General features: G+C 37.0%; 1 protein-coding gene across 1 annotated transcript in view; it reads right to left on the bottom strand.

Moving 5' to 3' along the window:
- marchf4a (membrane-associated ring finger (C3HC4) 4a) overlaps positions 1-20,738 on the bottom strand; it is a 61,503-nt gene that overhangs the window by 9,481 nt on the left and 31,284 nt on the right. The window contains exons 2-3 of the mRNA XM_073842094.1: positions 14,144-14,299; positions 10,402-10,594 (exon numbers count right to left, since the gene is read on the bottom strand). Coding sequence (XP_073698195.1) covers positions 10,402-10,594; positions 14,144-14,299 — 349 coding nt within the window. The remainder of the gene's footprint in view (positions 1-10,401; positions 10,595-14,143; positions 14,300-20,738) is intronic.

Genomic DNA, 20,738 nt, shown 5'->3' with positions numbered 1-20,738 from the left:
CACAACAGAAGGCACGCCTCTCCATTCATTCGATTGGACAATGGAAAAAAACGTGAATGACGTTGGGCGTTTTTCCACTCAGAGTTGCTTTTTTTTCAACTTCAGGCACTCAGAGCACTCTTGCAAAAACGTGAGGCGCAGCAGGCGGTTAAAACGCGGAGCGCTCGGGGCGCATAAGCAGTGCGCAGAAGGCTCACTGTCAACAGAAAAAAATTCAAAAAAGGCGCCTCTCGCTGCAAAAACGCGTTATGTCTGATCGGGGCCTTAATCAGTATATATTATTTAATTTACAAGTGTCATGTTTGTGATTTTTTTTTTATTCATGTAAGCTAAAGCTTCTTTAAATCAAAACATACGCATGATTTTATGACATCAATTACTGCTATATTTAATCAGAAACAGTCTAAATGTTGTGTAATTTACTTTCATTTTATTCAAAGTAGGCTAACAGCGCCCTCTATGGAATTAAAACTCTTTACCGAACGGGCATTAAGACTCGAGGGAGGCTGTCGTTGCTGCCATTACAGATGCTATTACGGTGCATTTTTCACTGGCATGTAGTGAGTGCAGGGAAGTGAGTATTTTTAATTAATTCCAATGGAAGTTGAGCTTAAACGCTTGCGCAGTGCATTATGGGATTGAAAGTGGCACGGAGAAAGCATTGAGAGTTTTGGGCATTCCTAGACTTTATGCAAATATTGAGCGAAAAATGCCGGGCGACAACCTGAACGCTGTGAAAAGTAGGCAAGACAAGATTTAGACGTATCTTGTGATTGCTGAAATGTTGGATCACTAAGCTAAAATCACTTGTTGTTGAAGTGACATTTTTAATTTAGGGCTGTCTCTATAGGCTACATTTCATAATTTAGAATTTTGGGTTGTACCTAGATGGCGCCAAAAAAAGTGTTTAGTTTGCGAACTGTAATTAATTTAAGATGAAATGCAAACAGGGTGTAAACATTGCTTTTAGAGGCTTGCTCTGCCCTAAATTTGACACGCCCCAAAGCAATGGCATTGTAGCATTGAAAGAGGGCACTGTGCGCAAATTTGACGCTGTAGTGGAAACGCACCATTACTGTTTACTCTATCACACACCGATTAAATACAGCGATCCAAAATAGTGTATCTAATCGTAATTCAGGCAAAACTTTGCTTCAAGAATGAGCCACACTGCTGACTGATCTAATCGCTAGCTCACATGTGAGTTAATGTATTCCTCCTATCGGCAAGACATGTCAGCATAATTTTTCATATTTAAGCAATGCCGATATTTACTTTTAAAGCCATTATCGGCCAATTTCCGATATCAGTTTGATCATTTTTTTCCACAATTTTTGACAGAAATATGCAGAATTCTGTGGAATAGGTTTTAAACAGAGATGACAGTAATAAATCATCAGCAATTATCCAAAATACTGTATAAACGCAATTTTGTGTGATACATTGTTTGCAATACTCTTAGAGGACCTGATGCCCCCTTCCTGTCGGGAGGGGAAATAATAAAAGGCTAATGCTATTCCCAGTGATAGTGTTTTCAATGAAGCGATTGCCTTTAGGCATTACCTCCTTTCTCTCCACCTAATCAGACAGAATGGACTCTTGTTCCGTCTCCCTCCCAGTCTGGCTGCTTATTGAGACAGAGCGATACATCACGATGAGAAATTCTTGAGAAGCTCTGCCATTGATCTACAGCACACGCACGCACAAACGGATGAGCCACTAAAACAATCCCGACATCACTATTGTTCAGCTCCGTCCCATTCACACTCTCTTTTTTCTTGCAGTAACGATTACCCAAGATAGTGCTGCTCTGAGAAAACCTCATTATTCCCTCTGTGCCACTAGAGAGGCGAAACAGCCATTCCACTTCAGGTTCTACAGCTTTGTGATGCCCATTTATGCTGCAGGCGCTGGGTGGCAGATATTTGACATTGCAGCTGTCATCTGTGGATGGCTGCAGTTGTTGATGCTCTTGCTGTAATTTCCATTTGACTTTATGTCCGATCTATGAGCTGTCTAACCCTCCTGCATCAAACTGCCTGTGCATTTATTCAGATGGTTACACTCATACAGCAGCAGAGGACAGTTGACACTGGTGAGAATGGTTGTTCATACACATTTTTGCTTTGAGACCGACTTAGGATGCAGTGACATTAGCAAAGTTTCTGCATGGTTTTGCAAGCAAAAAACGTCTATTTTCTATTGTCAGTAGATTTTTGAACCAAGCTGCCTTTTTTTGGTCACTGCAGCAAATTTGATTGACTAAGCCTGATGCAAAATCTGCATGAGGATGTTTCACTCTTTCACAAAATTTCAGATTGTGTTGATTCATATTGAAATTTCTGGATTTTGTTTGCAAAAATTGCCTGAACTGTGATAAATATGACTGACTTTACTTCAACTAGGCCAGTTCAACTATAAGTAGTTCTACAAAAGGCATCAATGTCATTATTCAGTTTAGTGTTGATTCAGTTCAGTTCAATACCAGTGTCGATGTTGCTAAATGTGCTTCAGTTGGAAAGCAACTCAGCTGTAGAGAAGACAACAGCACCAATATTAGCTTAAATTTAGTTTTTTCCTCATCTAATGGTGTCAGTCAGTGCTGTCATATCAATTTATTGCTGAAAGTTAAAGTAATAGTTCACCCAAAAATGACAATTACTCCATGGTTTCTCACCCTCAAGCCATCCTAGGTTTATATGACTTTCTACTTTCAGACAAATGCAATCAGAGTTATATTAAAAAATGTCCTGGCCTATGTCTTCCAAGCTTTTTAATGGCAGTGAAGGTCTGGTCATATTCAATGGTCCAATAGAAGTGCAATAAAGTACGTCTTAAAATTATGAGTTAATAAAAGCCTCCTAAAGTGAATCAATGCGTTTTTGTAAGAAAAATATCTATATTTAAATATTTATAAACCATAATCTTTAGCTTCCACTAACTGTCGTATGCGTGTACACAAGAAAGTGGCATTCTACCGGATGATGTAGGATGCAGGCATAGCGTAAACTCTCTCATGTTTCAAATATGGATATTTTTCTTACATAAACACATCAATTTGCTTCAGAGGGACCTTATTAATCCCCCAGAGCCATTTGGGCCATTTTTTTATGATGGATGGACACACTTTATTGCACTTCTATTATACTATTGAAAAATAACACATTTTTTTAATATAACTCTGAATGTATTCGTCTGAAAGAAGAAAGTCATATACACCTAAGAGGGCTTGAGGTTGAGTAAATTATGGGGTAATTTTAATTTTTGGCTGAATTATCCCTTTAAGTTTGGCAAGAACAGTGGCAAGGAACCAAAACCATCGGGTAAAAGAAGTGGAGAAAAAACCTTGGGAAAAACCAGGGGACCAGTTCTCCTCTGGCCTAAGTGAAGGAACGAGGTGTGATATAACATGAAGGTAGAGCTGACATTTAGCCAGCAGCAGATGACTGGCTTATAAGTGGTATAAGCTTAAGCACAATGACTGTACTTCTTGATAAAACTGTGCAGGACTCAGCTGGTCCTGGAATGACACAATCATAGCAGGCCACAGTGATCTGCAATGGGGGGGTTATCGTTTCTGAGGTTCTGACCCAAAAACACACTGTGAACAGAATCCATTTTTGCAAGATCATTTTTGGACCAAGCATTCAACCTGTGTTGAAGTGTAAAAGCAGGTGTGTGACTATCAAACAGCAGTAGTTTTAGTAGGTGCTTTTCTATTAAAAAAACGACTTTTCTATTAAAATGACAGCATTTCCATTAACCAATTTTATGCAACTAAAACATACTTTTTTCCTTGTTAAGTCATGACGACAGATGCTGGTAGATTTATGTATATCGCAGCCACCACACTAGCCTTTATTTTTAATCGAAGGAGACACAGACGTGTGTCTTTAGCAAAGCAAAAGCCGCTTCTGCATGGTTGGTATAAACACAAGCATTGACTAGAGTGGCTATGATCAGCTCCGGTGGCCATGTCGAAGCCATAATGCGTTGCAGACATGTGCAATGTAAATAAGGGGTTATTCACGCATTAATGGCAAGCCCCTTATACTTGAAAGCAGCCACGAATTAAGTGTTTCTTGGAAGTTACAGTAGATTAAAAAGAATGATCGTGTGACTTTTACGTACGCCAAGTAAACTGTAAATGCGGGTTTCCATTGCCGTTTTGCTTAATATTCTTTTTTCTAATTGAAAAACCATCTCACGTGAGCGTAAAAAAATTATATATATATATATATATGGGAGTCTTTTGAACAGGATGAAGATGTCCACATTTTTCTTATTCTGTTAAAATATATATTTTTTTTCCATTTAGAAATGCCCTTCAGAAGCAACAGAAGATACTTGCATGTTTTCCGGAAGACAAATTAAGCGCAATTTACTTTGATCTTCAAATTAAAAAAAAAGTTTTCACTCCGACTATTAATGCAGTCCAGTTTCCTTCTGAAGCATCACTGAATGCTTGAACCTTTTTCAATAATTGTGTTTGAGTCCCTCAAGTGTGAAAAGATGGATCTCAAAATCATACAGTCACTACTGAAAAGGGTTCAAATATGCAAAAGATGCTGGGAAACGGAAGAATCTGAAGGACCTGGAGGATTTTTTTTCTGAACAACACTGCTCACTTTAACTGTTCAGAGCAAACAAGGGACAAAAAACAGTAGCAGATCATTCAGGTAACTACACACAGTATTAAGAACCAAGGGTTCCCAACCTTTTGAAGGGGGTTACTTTACTAATTTCAGCTATTTTTTTTTTATCTTGTTGATTATATGTAATCATCTTTTATGCAAAGTATCTTACTCAGAACAGTGCTAAAAAAGATTAACATGCATTTTGTATGATCTCTCTTATTTTGTTAAAATTATTCACATTTTAACAGATTCTGCAGGGGTTCCCAAACTTTTGAATATCACTGTATGCATTTCGCATCTTGCAAAAAACAATCCCAAAGATACATTTTCGTCATGAGATCAGGTTTGAAATTGACATGTTTCCATTGGCTGTATTTTCAATTCGCAATTTTAATTTGTGGAAATTGAAGAGTAATGTAAACGCAGCTAGTGTGTGAATGTTCTGAATGTGTATGAATGAATAGCCAAATTTGAGCTCTTCCAATAGCTGCAAATAATGCCTCTAGCAGTGCCAGAAATATAGACAGATAATATCAAAAATAGTGGCTTCTGTAAGCAAGGAAATTCTCATTATAGTTAACATGACGTTATTTAATATACAAGCTCAACAGAGACACAAATTTAACCATTATCCAACAGTGGCTTTGAATTCTTGAGTGTAAAACAAAGCATTCAGGAGGGACCCAGACCACAAAACTGATAAAGGCTCAGATGGAAAACAGCCACTGAAATGCTCATAAGTTTCCAGTACCCCACAGGAATATGTGAAATACACACATCAAGTGTGTGCAGTGTAGACTGGCCATGCAGTAACACTGTATGATGTAAAAATTACTTTTCCTGTGTGATTTCTTTTACCCAGTACAGCTTAACCAAAATATTAAATTTAGGTGTGAGTAAAGAAAATTTAAAGTCAGTTTGTCTATAAAATGTATTTGTTACTCTGGTTTGTAACTCAACTGTGTGTGAAGGAAAACACATTTAGCACTCTAAAACTTGACTGACTGCCACATTCTGCTTCTTTGTAAACAATTCCCTAGTTACTGGTAACTCTCATGTCACTGAAATATTGAAAGCCTGAAATTTTAGAAAATAGGGGTTTCGAGTGATCAGAGGGACAGAAATAAATGTTTAGACAAAAGAGAACAGAAAAAGAACGTAGTAGAAAGTGGATGTAACTGCAAAGCTTTTTTATGGAAGCCCATTTCTGCCACAAAAAAAAAAACAGTTTATTGTGACTTTTTATCTCACAATTACGACTTTTTTTCTCAGAATTGCAAGTCTATATCTTTACAATGCTGAGAAAAAAAAGTCTGAACTGTGAGATATAAACTCACAATTCATACTCTTTTTCTTAGAATATGATAGAAACCCGCAATTACAAGTTATAAAGTGAGAATTGCAAGATAAGTCACATTTCTGACTTTTTCTCAGAATTGCATGATATCAACTCACAACTGCGAAAAAATAAATTCAGAATTGCGAGATATAAAGTCACAATTGCGAAAAAAGTCAGACTTGCTTTTTTTCTCAGAATTGCATGATATAAACTCGCAATTGCAAGATAGTCAGATTTCTGGCTTGTTTTTCAGAATTGCATGATATCAACTCACAATTGTGAGAAATAAATTCAGAATTGCGAGATATAAACTCACAATTGCAAAAAAAAATAAGACTTGCATTTTTTCAGAATTGCATGATATAAACTCACAATTGCGAAAAAAGTCAGACTTGCATTTTTTTCTCAGTATTGCATGATATAAACTCGCAATTGCAAGTTATAAAGTGAGAATTGCAAGATTGTCACATTTCTGACTTTTTTTCTCAGAATTGCATGATTTCAACTCACAATTGTGAGAAATAAATTCAGAATTGCTAGATATAAACTCACAATTGCGAAAAAAGTCAGACTTGCATTTTTTTCTCTGACAATTCTGACTTTTTCTTAGAATTGTGAGATAATAAACTCACAATTGTGATAAATAAAGTCAGAATTGCAAGAAAAAAACATTTTTTTCAAACACTTGTTTTCTAGCAAATGCAAGTTTATATCTCGCAGTCCTGACTTTTTCGCAATTGAGTTATAAAGTCCAATTTTGAGGGGAAAAAAGGACTGATATGTTCTCAGAATTGAAAGTTTATTTCTCAGAATTGTGAGTTTATGTCATGCAGTTCTCAGAAAAAGTCAGAATTGCGAGATGTAAACTCGCAATTGCTAGAACAAAGTTGCATTTACCTTTAATTTTTTTAATCAGTAGCATAAATGGGCTTGCTTTTGGCTGCATAACTAAAATAAAAATAAAAACGTCTTGAATCTACAGCAATCAAAAACTTCACTTGTTCAAGACAGTCACTCAAATTTTCCATGTTGACAATGTTTGTGATTAAAAGCTTAAATCATAAAGTGATCATGACTTGAATTAAATGGCTCAATTCTTATAAATTACTTTTACAATGTCTTTATGTACTTTTTGAAGCTTGAAAATGTTGATTACATAGACTTTCAATCCATGGATAAAAGTATTAAAATCTATTAAAATACAGAATTTTATATTGTGTTCCAAAGACAAACAAAGTCTAAGTGGTTTGGAATGACACAAGGGTGAGTAAATGATGACACACTGTTCATTTCTGAGTGAACTAACCCACAATTAACCTCACATTTCTGTTTTTGTCCCACACTTTTTTTTTATATTTGTTGTTCTGTAATACTTGCATTAGTGAACTGTTTTTTTTTTGTGCTCTAGTTTTTTCTGCAGCATTCTCAACCCCCCATCTTCCCTGAAAGTGGTTTTGTTACAGCAATGCAACTCTAAGCTGTTCAGCTGATGCTTAATTGAAACACAATTTTATCATTTAATTAGAAGCACATTTCCTCTGAGAGACAAAAAGACCGATATAATGTGTGTGTGTGTGTGTGTGTGTGTGTGTGTGTGTGTGTGTTATTTACTGCCTCAATTGTATCCAGATCGTGAGGGAGCAGCAGTGTGTGTTTTCTCTTATAGCGATCACTCCTTAAGCTGGCCTGATTAGACTCTCTCATTGTCTCATCTTTCCTCCAGAGATCAAACTCAGCATATCCTTCCCAGTAATACTTTGGACCAGTGTGACAATGTATTAAATACCACAGAAAGTCTGAAATATTTGGTCTGTTCACTTCCAAATTGCATATCGCAATTGTTAACAGCAAACAGGGAGAATTTCAATCAAAAGTGCATCCTACTTCCTCTGAAGAGCAGAACACTTGAGGTGAGAGGCCATTACTACTGTCATATGTGCACTATTAGACCGCCATACACAAATATCGCTGAACCTTCATTTTAAATGGGAATGCTAGTGTAGCAGCAAAAATACTTTAATCCAATTTTGCATCAGATATTGGCTCTCTCTCACTCAAATTCTGTCGATAGTCTTTGGCCGCATGAGAACAATTGAACATTTTAAAATCTATGGTAAAATCACATAAATGGCAAACAAACCAAATCCCTTGAAGGGATGATTGTCTGTAAACTGTAATAGCCTTCTGAAAGAGCCCTTTGTGAAGTAATTCACTTGAAGGTTCGTTTCAAATGAGAGTGAGCAAGTAATGAAAGTACCATTTAGAACAGAGAGCATTGGGGTACTGGAAGTAAAAAAAAATCCATTAATTTTCTAATAGAGAAACAGATTTTTCTACATCATGCTTTCAAGACAGGCTGACTATTACAGTTTTTCTCAATTGCTAAAACACTATAACCAGTCTTTTGAACTAAAATTTCAAAACTATAACGCCATTTTTGAAAAAGCACACCCATTTCCCTAAACAATAAACACTATTCCCTGCTTTGACACATGAGTTATATTTGGTGAACTGTTACTGCAAAACTCTACACACAAATCCCTACATTTCTCAGTGCTTACACCATGTGGTCATTTAGAAAGCACAAGCATTCAACATTGTTCACTCAATCTGTGAAGTTTGAGCTCAATTAGCACACAATTATCCAAGTGGAAACACTAGGAGTCAAAATTTAGCACACACCAATCAGAACCTAAAAGAAGCCAAAGTCAGCTTACAGTTTTTCTCAGTCACTTTGGTGCATTTCTCAGATCAGGACAACGCAGGAGTTACAAAATCTGACAGTAGACTTTCTAATTTTTATTTTTACCTTTGTGCCCATATTTATTTTTCTTTGCTGTTTCACAATGACACTGTAATGCATTTTTATTTTTTTTCTCATACCACTAGTACAGTACAAGTGTAACTGTGAATCCTATCCAGTCTTTTTCAATCAGTATCCCACATACAGTAATGTGTAATTTTGAAGAGGAAGAGTAGGAGGTGAAAGAGGAAGAGGAGGAGAAGAAGGAGGACGATGACGACAACGTGGAAGAGACAGAGGAAGAGCAAGGACAAGAAGACAAGCAGTCTCCTATATTTTAGTTGATGAGTGCCAGGGTTGGATCAGGCATGCAAGAGGATTTGACCCCTGCTGCCTGGCCAGGGCTAATTTAGCCTGTGATGCTGAAGAGGTTCTTTGGCCTGTCCCAGACCAAAGACAGGATTCTGGGCAGAAAAATTATATTTTGTTGTTGTTTGCTGTTTTGTACTGTACTCTACAGTACATTAAATTAAGGAATAAAACACTTGCAAAGGCATATATTTGTTGTTTTCATCATGTGAAAAGTTTTTTATTTGGATTGTTTTGGTTGTATTGTTTTGAATTTATCTCATCAGTGTGTTAAACTGTGTTGTAGTGTGTGTGTTTTTGAGGATTTGTGTGTCATGTCTGAGAGCAAAGTTTGGTTTTTCAGCAAGATTGTGTTGTTTTGAGTGGAGAGCTTCATTTTGACCTCAATATAAGAAGTTTGGGGAATTGAGTTAGGAGTTGTGGATTTGTGTTTAGAGTTTCGCAAATAAGAGGCATAATTTCAAGAAATGTGTTTAAGCAATTGAGAAAAACTGTAATATATGGTACAAAGGGATAGTTCACCCAAAAATTTAAATTCTGTCAATTCATCCATAAGATGAATTTTACGGGTTTCAAACGAAATGAAGGTGAATAATTGACAGAATTTTTATTTTTGGATGAACTATCCCTTTAAGTCCTAACTCATGAGTTTTGTTTTGTTTTAGTTTAGTTTAAGAAAAAATAAAAAATAAATTCCAGGTAAAGCATTGCACTGCCAATGAATCTTAAAAAAATAATTCAGCCAAAATCAGGAGCAAAAGGAACTCTTTTGGCATCTTTGCCAAAAAAAGTATTACTTTTAAAATGTGTTTATATCCTTACATTTTATTTTAATATGCCATACCTATTTTTTTATTATTATTTCCAAAATGTATTAAATGCAGTAAACACTTCTCTGTGGTATTCAGTAATCTACCCAAGTTAGCATTGATAGTGTTATTTCTAGGCTTTATATCCTTTCATTAAATATTGGATGGTTTCATATATTTTATGGAATTGTACATATTCATATTGTGACAGCCAGTGTATTGCGGCCAATTTGAACTGGAAGTGGCTTTGAATCAATTTCGAGTTCTTAGTCCTACAGCCTTTCCATTGCTAGGCATTTTATTCAGTAAATACTTAGAAAATACTTGATATACAGCAATTACTCATGGCTCCCTGTGGTTTATCTGAAAAATACAATCCTCTCAGTTCTGCTTGTACATTTTCCTATGTTTTAAAAGGAAAGTGGCCTCGTAATTCAACATGTCTTGTTCACTCAACCCCCCCTGAGCCAGGTGGCTGCAGTTATTGAGCATCCAATGACCTACCGATGCACACCAGGTCCATGAAGCCGTACATGGCGTAACAGATCTGGAAGAGCAGGTCCTGCCGTTGCCACTTGGCCGAGGGGCTGAGGGAGGACCAGACCAGCCAGGAGATACTGGCTATCAGGAACAGGGAACCCAGAACAGCTGCAGCTATTTGTACTTTCTCTATCACCGTCAAAGAGATGGCCTGCCACTGGAGACACACAAAAAAATATATGAACTAATAAATAGTGCAGTACCAGTACCACATTTTAGCACACATGAAACACAAGTAGACACTGCAAAATATTTATACAGTCAAAGATAATATAAGTGACTTACCAGACAGAATAATAAAGAATGATAATATAAAAAAGTACACTATTGTTCAAACGTTTGGGCTCAGTAAGACTTTTTAAATTAATACTGTGTTAAATTGATCAAAAAGACATAATAGCCAATATTCCACGGTTGGGCCAAACAGTTCTAAGAAGAATTATGTTTCCGCCTGAGTTCACCTTGGCACAGCATGGTTAGGAATCGTTCTACAACTGTTTTCAACATTGATAATAATAATAAATGTTTCTTGAGCAGCAAATAAGCATATGATCAGAATGATTTCTGTAGGATCATGTGACATTGAGGACTGGAGTAATGGCTGATGAAAATTCAGCTTTCTTCAGAATGTACAGTACATAATGGAATCCATGTTTCCCTCAGTGAACTGTAGCTCCCCAGTACCAGCAGCACTAATGCAGCCCCAGGCCATGATGCTACCACCACCATGCTTGACTGTAGGCAAGAATTTTCTTGGTACTCCTCACCAGGGCATCGCCACACATGCTGGACACCACCTGAGCCAAACAAGTTTATCTTATAGTCTCATCAGACCACAGGACATGGTTCCAGTAATTCGTGCTCTTGGACAGGTTGTCTTCAGCAAACTCTTTGTGGGCTTTCTTGTGAGCCAGCTTCAGAACAGCCTTCCTTCTGGGACTACTCCTATGCAAACTGACTTGTTGCAGTGTACGGTGTATGTCTGAGAACTGACAAGCTGACCTTCTACTTCTCCAACTTGAAGCAGCCTTAAAGCAATGCTGGCAGCACTCATGCATCTGTTTTTTTGAAGCCAGGTTCACTTGACGCACAGAACGAGTGCTCAACTTCGTTGACTGAGCCTTGCAAGGCCTGTTCCTAATGGAACCCATCTTGGAAAACCTCTGTAAGACCCTGACCGCTGTAGTGTAACTCGGTTCCAGGGTGTTACTGCACCTCTAATAATTGTTGCCAGCTATTTTGACAATAATGGCTGTATGTTGAGTTATTTTCAGAAGACAGTAAATCTATACTGCTATACAAGCTGCACAATGACTACTCTAAAATATATCCAAGTTTCATTTCTATAGTATTGTCCCTTGAGATGATATACTAAAATGGTTGCTGAAATGTGAGGGGTGTACTCACTTTTGTGACATACTGTAAATAAATGTAGTCTTGGTGAGCCTGAAAACCCCAAACGTTTGAATAGCATTGATTGATTGATTGATTGATTGATTAAGTGATTGATTTGAGGATCTTTGATGTAAAAAATGAATAAAACTCCATTATTGATCAAGTACATAAAAAGACCATTCAAAACTACTTGCCTTACCCCAAATCATAAGTATATTCACCATAAAAAAACAAAACAATTTTGTGAGTAATTTGTAATTTTGTTTCAACCACAGATGGCAATAAAGAAGCCAAAGTTCTGTGGTGCACCTTTAAAATTACTAAAACAAAGAAGAAATAGCCTATTTATTATCTGAAGGTCAGATCAAAAGAAAATAAAAAAAGACTCAAAGTAAAAGACTCTCAAATCAGTGAGAGCAGAAGCTTTGAACCCAGAAAAGCATATAAACTACTTGAGGTAACAGTATGAAAGGAATAAAATAAACACACTGCTATTTTGTCTCTGTATTGTGGTGGTACAATGGCACAGTCATCAGATGGCTATGTCACGACGCGGAATGACTACCGTATTCATATCTTATACATGGTAACCCAAGATGCACTATATGGCCAAAGTTTGTGAACTTCACCTTCTAATGAATGTGTTTTCTGATTCAGTCAAGCATACGGCCCTGTAAGCCTTATATATATATATATATATATATATATATATATATATATATATACTATTTTCTTTTCCAACATAACAATGCTCTCTGCACAAAGTGGGATCCATAAGGAAATTATTTACTGTCTCTGGTACAGAAGAACTTGGCTGGCTTTCACAAAACGCCAACCTGAAACTCGCTGAACACCTTTGGGATGACTGTGAGGTAGGCTCCATCGTATAAAATCAGTGTCTGACCTCGCTGATGCTCCACTGTCTGAATGAGAGCAATGTTCCCTGCAGCCGTGTTCCAGTGTCTAGCCTTGCCAGAAGAGTGGAAGAGAGGACTGATGCCTTATTAATGCCCACGGTTTTGAAATGAATTGCCCACGGTTTTGCTCAACAGACACATGTGGGTGTTGTGTTCAGGTGTCCACACACTTTTGGCCATGCAGTGTACTTCAAAGAATACTAATGGTTGTCAGAAATGAAACATGTATGTGTAGTATATGTTATGAAACTTCATATGACAATATATTTCAAATATGGAAATTTAATGTATGTACTGTACATATTTCACATTTGTGTATTAGCACCTCCACTACACTTCAGAAAAGTTATTTTGAAATAAAGAACTTGAGACCGGCTCTGAGACCTAATAAAAATGTCTGATTGGTGAACGAATCATACTGATTCATAAATCACATTTAAAGGGATAGTTCACCTAAAAATGAAAATTACCCCATGATTTACTCGCCCTCAAGGCATCCTAGGTATATATGGCTTTCTTCTATATGACGAATCCAACTGGAATTATATTAAATATCCTGGCTCTTCCAAGCTTTATTATGGTAGTGAATGGGTGTTATTTTTCAATAGTCCAAAAGAAGTCCAATAAAGTGCACAAAGTAGATGACATACGCTATGCATATGTCCTACGTCATCTGCCGGAACAATGTTCTGTTGTGAATGCATATACAACAGTTAGTGAAAGCTAGAGATTACTGTTTATAAAGTTTTAAATATATATATTTTTTCTTACAAATAGACATCGATTCCCTTTAGGAGGCCTTTATTCACCCTCCGAAGCCGTGTCAGACACTTTTTTATGATGGACGGATGTGCTTTATTTGACATCTACTGCAATATTGCAATATTGTTATTGAAAAATAACACCCATGACATTATAAAGCTTGTAAGAGCCAGGACATTTTTTTTTTATTATAACTCCGATTGGAGTCATATAGTAGAAAGTCATATACACCTAGGATGCCTTGAGGGTGAGTAAATCACTGGGTAATATGTTTCGTTCAGGGGTGAACTATCCCTTTAATAATTTATTTGTGAATACAGCTGATTCGACTGCAGTAGTTCAAAACTCAATGTTTTAAACTCACTGATTCAATGATCCATTCGATCAAGTCTCAAGCTGACAAATACCTGAATTGGTCTCGTCTGACTAATAATTCATAATGTGAGACTTAGTAAAAACTATCCTAACTGGGGCATTAGACCCCTTTTTCTTAGGTAATTTGATTTGAAAATGAGGTATATGAGGTAAAATATTAAATAATCAAGAACTCATAGATCAGTCCTTTCACTTTTGAAACATGCTTTTGCACTTTTGTGCTAAGTCCACATAAGCCCAAGAAAGCAGTGAGTTACCTGTAGCGGGTTCTTGGTGCTGATGGCAATGACCTGGTATTTGTAGTAGCAGAGTTCACAGCTCCAGGATCCTCTCTCACTGATCCACTTAATAAGACAGGGTTCGTGAGTGCAGCGAACAGAACCACTACAGCGACACGGGCTCAGCAGCTCCCCCTGCAGGACACAACACATGCTTACGTTAGCAGAAGCTAATCTCCGACGATTTTTTTAAAATAATCCGAAACCCTGTAACCCGAAACACCCGGCTCGATGATAAATGAGATAAGATACAACAGTATATTTTCCACATACTCTGAATAAATGTGAGTGTATGAATGCTTGTTTCCGCCAAGTGTTCAAAACGAGGAATGTTGCGAGGTATAAACTTATGAGGAAAAAAAAGAAAAAGAATTCCAAGATATAAACTCAAAATAAAAATGATCCTTGTCAACACTGTTTCACTGCGTTCGGTGTGGTGTGGACAGAAACAAACTCTGTCCACACCACACAACTGAAAACGCATCCCTGCTGAAAAAACAAACAAACAATAGAAACAATACAGTACAATACAGTACAAAATTTGTAGTTGTTTTACTGTTATAAACAGGACTTATATTAGTTTTAATGGACATTTCGAATGGAATATGTCCCAAAACACACTACAGAAAAACATTTTTATTGTGATTGATTGTTTGTAATGTCTGTAATGGTATTTGTAGTGGAATCTATTCGAATTTCTGTGAAGGTTTCTTTTTCTTTTCAGCAGGGATGTCACATGGCCATTCATAATGAGCATTTTGTTATTGTGGGCAACCACGCCATTGTTTTCAAAAGTCTCTGTGTTGGTCTGTTTACATTGAAACGCAACTCCAGAGTTTTCAAACTAAAATGCCAGCTTTTGGAAACTCTCAGATTTTGAGGGTTGGAATAGTGTGAATGTCAGGCGTAACCATAACAAAAGGTATGCGTTTTAAAATGAAAATGCACTAGTGTAAATTTAGCCTAAAACAGGGTCTGCAGCATTTTCAAAAGTCTCAGTTTTCGAGGGTCGAAAACGCCGGAGTAGTGTAAATGACAGGCGTAGACATAACAAAAGTTAGGCCGTGTTCACACTTGGCGTCTTTTTTTAACTGCCAGCGTCTGTTTTACATTACAACCCTATGGAGTAAACCATAGTATTTTTTAAACGCCACCACCGGCGTCTTTTTCTGCAGCTCAGAGCGTATTTTCAAGTTGAAATAAGTTTAACTTTTCTGAAGAAAACACCCTATGTCAAGCGCATTTTTGGCAGCTGACCAATGACAAGTGAGTAGCTAGACTTGTCGTTTCCATAACAACAAGAAAAAATGGGAAAGGTGCCGTTAGATAGACATTTATTTTATTGTTGTGAACAGACTGGTGTAACCATGACAAAAAGTTATGCATTTTTAAACGGAAAACTTGAGCGTGAACTTACACCGGCGCAACGTCGCGCCAAACCGCAACATCTAAAGTCTGTCTACACTGGACACGACAAAGCGACCGTTGCAAATCATTTCAACTTTGTGTGAGCACGTCATAAACAGAACGTGGCAGCAGATTACTGTCGGGGATTTGCCGTGCCACGCCGCACCGCCCCCATGCCGCATCCAGTGTAGACAGCATAATCGGTGATATTGTATTTTGTCGCGTCGTGTCGTGCTGCACTGCACCCCTCGTGTCCGGTGTAGACACAGTGTTAGACTAAAAAGGTGTCTGCAGCATTTTTAATAGTATCAGTTTTCAAGGGTTAAAAACGCTGGAGTAGTGTAAACCAGTGGTTCTCAATTCTGGTCCTGGGGGACCCCTGCTCTGCACATTTTGCATGTCTCCCTTATTTAACACACCTGATTAAGATCATCAGCTGGTTAGTTCAGTTCATGGATCTCTCTCCTAATGAGCTGATGATCTCAATCAGGTGTGTTAAATATGGGAGACATGCTAAATGTGCAGAGCAGGGGTCCCCCAGGACCAGGATTGAGAACCAATAGTGTAAACAACAGATGTAACCGTAACAAAAGTTATGCATTGTAAAATGAAAACACACTACTGTAAACAGCCTAAAACAGGGTCTAAAACATTTTTCTAAAGTCTTAGTTTTTGAGGGTCGAAAACATCGGAAAAGTGTAAATGACAGGTGTAACTGCAACAAAAATTTGTTTTAAAACAAAAACACACCAGTGTAAACTTAGCCTAAAACAGGGTCTGCAGCGTTTTCGAAAGTCTCAGTTTTCAAGGGTCGAAAATGCTCGAGTAGTGTAAACAGGCATAACACTAACAAAAGTTGCATTTTTAAATGAAAACGCACTAGGGGAGCGCGGGGCACAACCTAACACTTTTTGAATTTCACGGTTTATGTAACTCCACGTGGGGTTTCAAAGTACAATCTTTATCCACATTATTTTAACAATTGTCTAGTACAAATATATCATTTTAATTCATATTTACAGTGTATACGTTTTTCGTTATTTACCTCAAAAGGAAGGAAGTGAAACGTGACAACATGCCCCATAGGTGGGGTACATTGTAACATCTGAGGGGCACGTTGTAAAATAGGAAATCCATGCCAATTTAAGAATATTTATCAATGTTTTTATTTTGTTTTACAAATGTAATAAATTATAAATTACATTATATAAAGTCTTTCATATAACGATAAGCAGTGAAGCTGTTACAATATCTTTTTTAACTATGGCAAGAGAGTTTTATTGTCCTACATTTTTATTTAATGCCCCACAAAAATATCAAAAGGAATTTTAATTGTTCATCATAGAAGAGGTATGTTCAAGCCATTGTATGTATGAGTTGTATTATTAATGTATTTTTTAAATAAATTAATAGATCCAGTCCAAAACATGAGCATCACATCATTGACCCATCCATTAGCTGTACAAATTATTAATGAGGACCACTTAAGAGTTACTTGGGACATGCCCTAGTGACCTTCACAAAAACTACACCCGCAGGACATTCATTTGGGAAAGATGGTTTAACAGAGTTGATTGTCTTGTTAAAAAACTGTGTCCAGTTTGACTTTAACAGATAGTAAAAACTCCAGAATCTTTTTTTCAGCAGCAAAGGGACATCATTTGATTGATTACTGCTTTGCAGTCCATATGAATCATACACAAACTGAGACAACAAACCTACAGCCTCGAAATCACACGTCTTACTGCAGGCTTAAACATTTCAAGTATTGCATGTCAAAATATCTTCACAGAAGCCTCACAGCAGTATTTACGAGGTTTCAAAACAGCACACATTTCAAACGTGCCTCTAGTGAGATTTGTGTGGGTGACAAATAGTTGCCTAATCCAGCTTGTGTTTAATTTGAGCTCATTTAACCAGTGTGAAGAACATCTGTACATCCGTCCGGTACTGTGCACAGGAGCAAACATTCGTCATAGCAAATTCCATTGCTTTGTATTTAGAAACCAGACACAATGACAAGCATCTATCATTTGGCCTTACAAACACATACACATACACATACACACACCATAATGAGGGATGATCAGATAAAAGCATCTGTTTGGTCCCTGGCAACAGTGCGCCGGGACTTGCTCACTGATTGGAGCTGCGTCAAACCGATCCCTATGGCACTGATAGAAATTACCTTCCTGCGCTGATCAGATTCGGTGCACTGTCTTTTTTATATTGCTTCAGTTTAGCACCAACTGAATTTCCATCAGCATAAAGTATGAATTATTTACCCACAGTGTTCTCAGAAGGAGATATTCAGAGAGGGATCAGGATGGCAACTCAAATTCCCTTCAAGTTCTGCAGGGTAAGAAAACACAGATCACTACTTCGCCCTGGAGCTCTGAGGAGCGGCGCTAATGAGCGTCGTTTCCAGCAGTCGACTTGATGTCCCTCACTGAACTGACACACTCACTTAGCTCTACATGCACAGGGCTATGTCCAACTCTTTAACATGACGCTCATTTACAAACTGCTGAAAAACACAGCCTCGATTTTGCTCACATTTAAGCAGCTGTTTATCCAGTCTCATAGGAAAAATGTGAGAATGTAAACCTGAAATATGTTGCTCCAGGTACAAGCTACTGCAGTTTACAGTTTTACTTTTATTGACACAAATCAAGGCAAAAGGGGAAAGTAAATCGTATTATTGTGTCAACTACAACAATTTAAACAGAGCGTTCCAAAGAGGAGGGTCAAAACAGGACAGAAAATAGCCTATTACTTCTAAATTATAAAGTTAGATAATAAATTAGATTTTTTTTTTAATGTAAAAATCTTTAATTATCAACATTGTAAGTTCAACTCAGAGAACTGTACAAAATAATAAAAAAGGCAGTTCATGACCGCTTTAAAAATATGGAGGCTTATTTCCACAACGGAATAAAAAATTAAGGCAATTGCGACTTTCATCTTCTCAGAATTGAAAAAAGTTTGAATCTCACAAATTGTGATTGTTTTGTTTCTTTTGACAGAATAGGACTTGAATTGTGAGGGTTTTTTTTTTTTTGGTCTGCTGCTTACATGTGTGCTGTCTGGCTTTTGAGGTTCACTTCCAGAATAAAAATGTCCTGATAAATTACTCATCCCCATGTCATCCAAGAAGTTCATGTCTTTCTTTCTTCAGTTGCAAAAATGGTTTTTGAGGAAAACATTCCATGATTTTTCTCCATATAGTAGACTTATATGGTGGCCAACAGTTTGAAGGTCCAAACTGCAGTTTCAGTGCAGCTTCCCAGCTGAGGAATAACAATCTTGTCTACACTCTTAAAAATAAATGTTCTTCATTGGCATCCTTGGTTCTATGAAGAACCTTGAATGTCCATGAAACCATGAAACCTGCGTAAACGATGAGCGCCGCCATTACGATTTCTAACGTCAGATTGGATGCTCTTCTGGTTAGGGTTGCACCAGCCATTCGTAAATTCTTACTTAAACTGGAACGTTAAGTCCACACTAGAAGCTTAGTAACTACTAGCTAGTTTGTAACTAAATCTATACATTATTTGGTTGCACCAGTTGTTCATAAGGCAGGACTTAGCTAGTAGTTCATAAGCTCTCTGTAAAGTAATGTATAGTCGCATAATATGATGTTTACACTAAATCATCCAATAGAAACCTTAAAATATGCCAGCAGAACTTGTTTAAATGCTATGAATTGTAATCTCTCCCGCTATTCTACCCCCTAACTTCTTTTGCCATATACTAACGGTAAAAACAAGTTTCCATTAAAAACGAAACAATAATAACATTAGTCTATGTAAGTAAGGATGAATAAATAAGGATCAATAAAAAAAAAAGAAAAAAAAGAAATGCCATTTATTTATTATTTCATCTGACATGTGCAACACGAAGTCGCGCTGTAGATGGGGTGTTGAAGATGCACAAAAAAATAAACAAGTACATTTATTCACATAATGTTCTCTCTCTTAATATGTACGTAAGTGTAAATGTCAGCAGCATCATATATGCCTAAAGGATTGAAGGTTGTCGGTTAAAAGAAGAGCATATTGATGCAGTTCATTCAGTCTGCTATTTTATTCCAACATATTTTATTACTCCTGACCAGATGCTTCCGTAAATATTTAGTTTATACGTAGAGTTTCGTTTAAACTAAGTTTAATGGTGCAACGCAAAAATATTTAGTAGTGCGTAAGTTGTAACTAAGTGTCCCTTTACGTTGCAACTAGGCTAAGTTGTAACTTGCACACAGCTGGTGCAACCAGCCCCTGTTCCGGTCTCCATAGGAACCCATTCAAATAAAGTCGGCAGCTTTGTGTCATTTACACACTCATTAAACTTTCAGGAGTAAGGCACAGTCATGACGGTCATTGCAACACTGTAAACTGATGGCGCTATAGAGGCATGTGTTTTTTAAAAACATTAACATTAGATTAACAGCTCGGAATATACGCTACTTTAACTAGAAACACTGGAGACCGGAAATGCAAAGCATTTTTCAGGTTAAGAGTCAGACGTGACTTCCGCGTTCAGGAAAAACGTCTATAGTCAAAAAAGTTTCTTATAATTTTTAAATGTTCTTCAAAATGGTTCTTTTTGTAACTGTTCACTAACAGGTTCTTTGGGGAACCAAAATGGTTCTTCTATTGCATTACTGTAAAAACACTCTTTTGGAACCTTTATTTTTAGTAGAGTAGCCAAAGAAATGGTCATTAAAAAAAAACATTCAAATATTTTATACTTTTTAACCACAAATGCACCAGCCTGACCTCACGCATTACATAATGATGTTGGGAGGTCACGTGTGACGTAAGTGGAAGTACCGACCAAGTGTTTACAAAGCGAATGTGCAAAGAAAGTCAAATGCCCTTTACAAATAACAATAAAACAACGATGTCGGACGATTTGAAGTTGGAGGAGAAAATGAGAAAATGGAGGAGAAAATGGAGTTTTTTGCCTACCCTACCTTTTGAACCAAATTACACAGACAAAGAATCTTTCCAACATGATTATGTCAAAATGACAGACAATGTTAAAATCTAACACACACTCTGATATATATATATATCAGAGGTCGCGTTAACCGAAAATTGTCCGTCATTGACGGATTTTTTTAATCAGTGACGGAAAAATCTGAAGGCTGTCCGTCATTTTG

This window comes from Garra rufa, chromosome 6 (genome assembly GCF_049309525.1).
Source record: "Garra rufa chromosome 6, GarRuf1.0, whole genome shotgun sequence".
In the NCBI taxonomy this organism is placed as follows: domain Eukaryota; kingdom Metazoa; phylum Chordata; class Actinopteri; order Cypriniformes; family Cyprinidae; genus Garra; species Garra rufa.
This window is presented reverse-complemented; position numbering and strand designations above follow the sequence as displayed.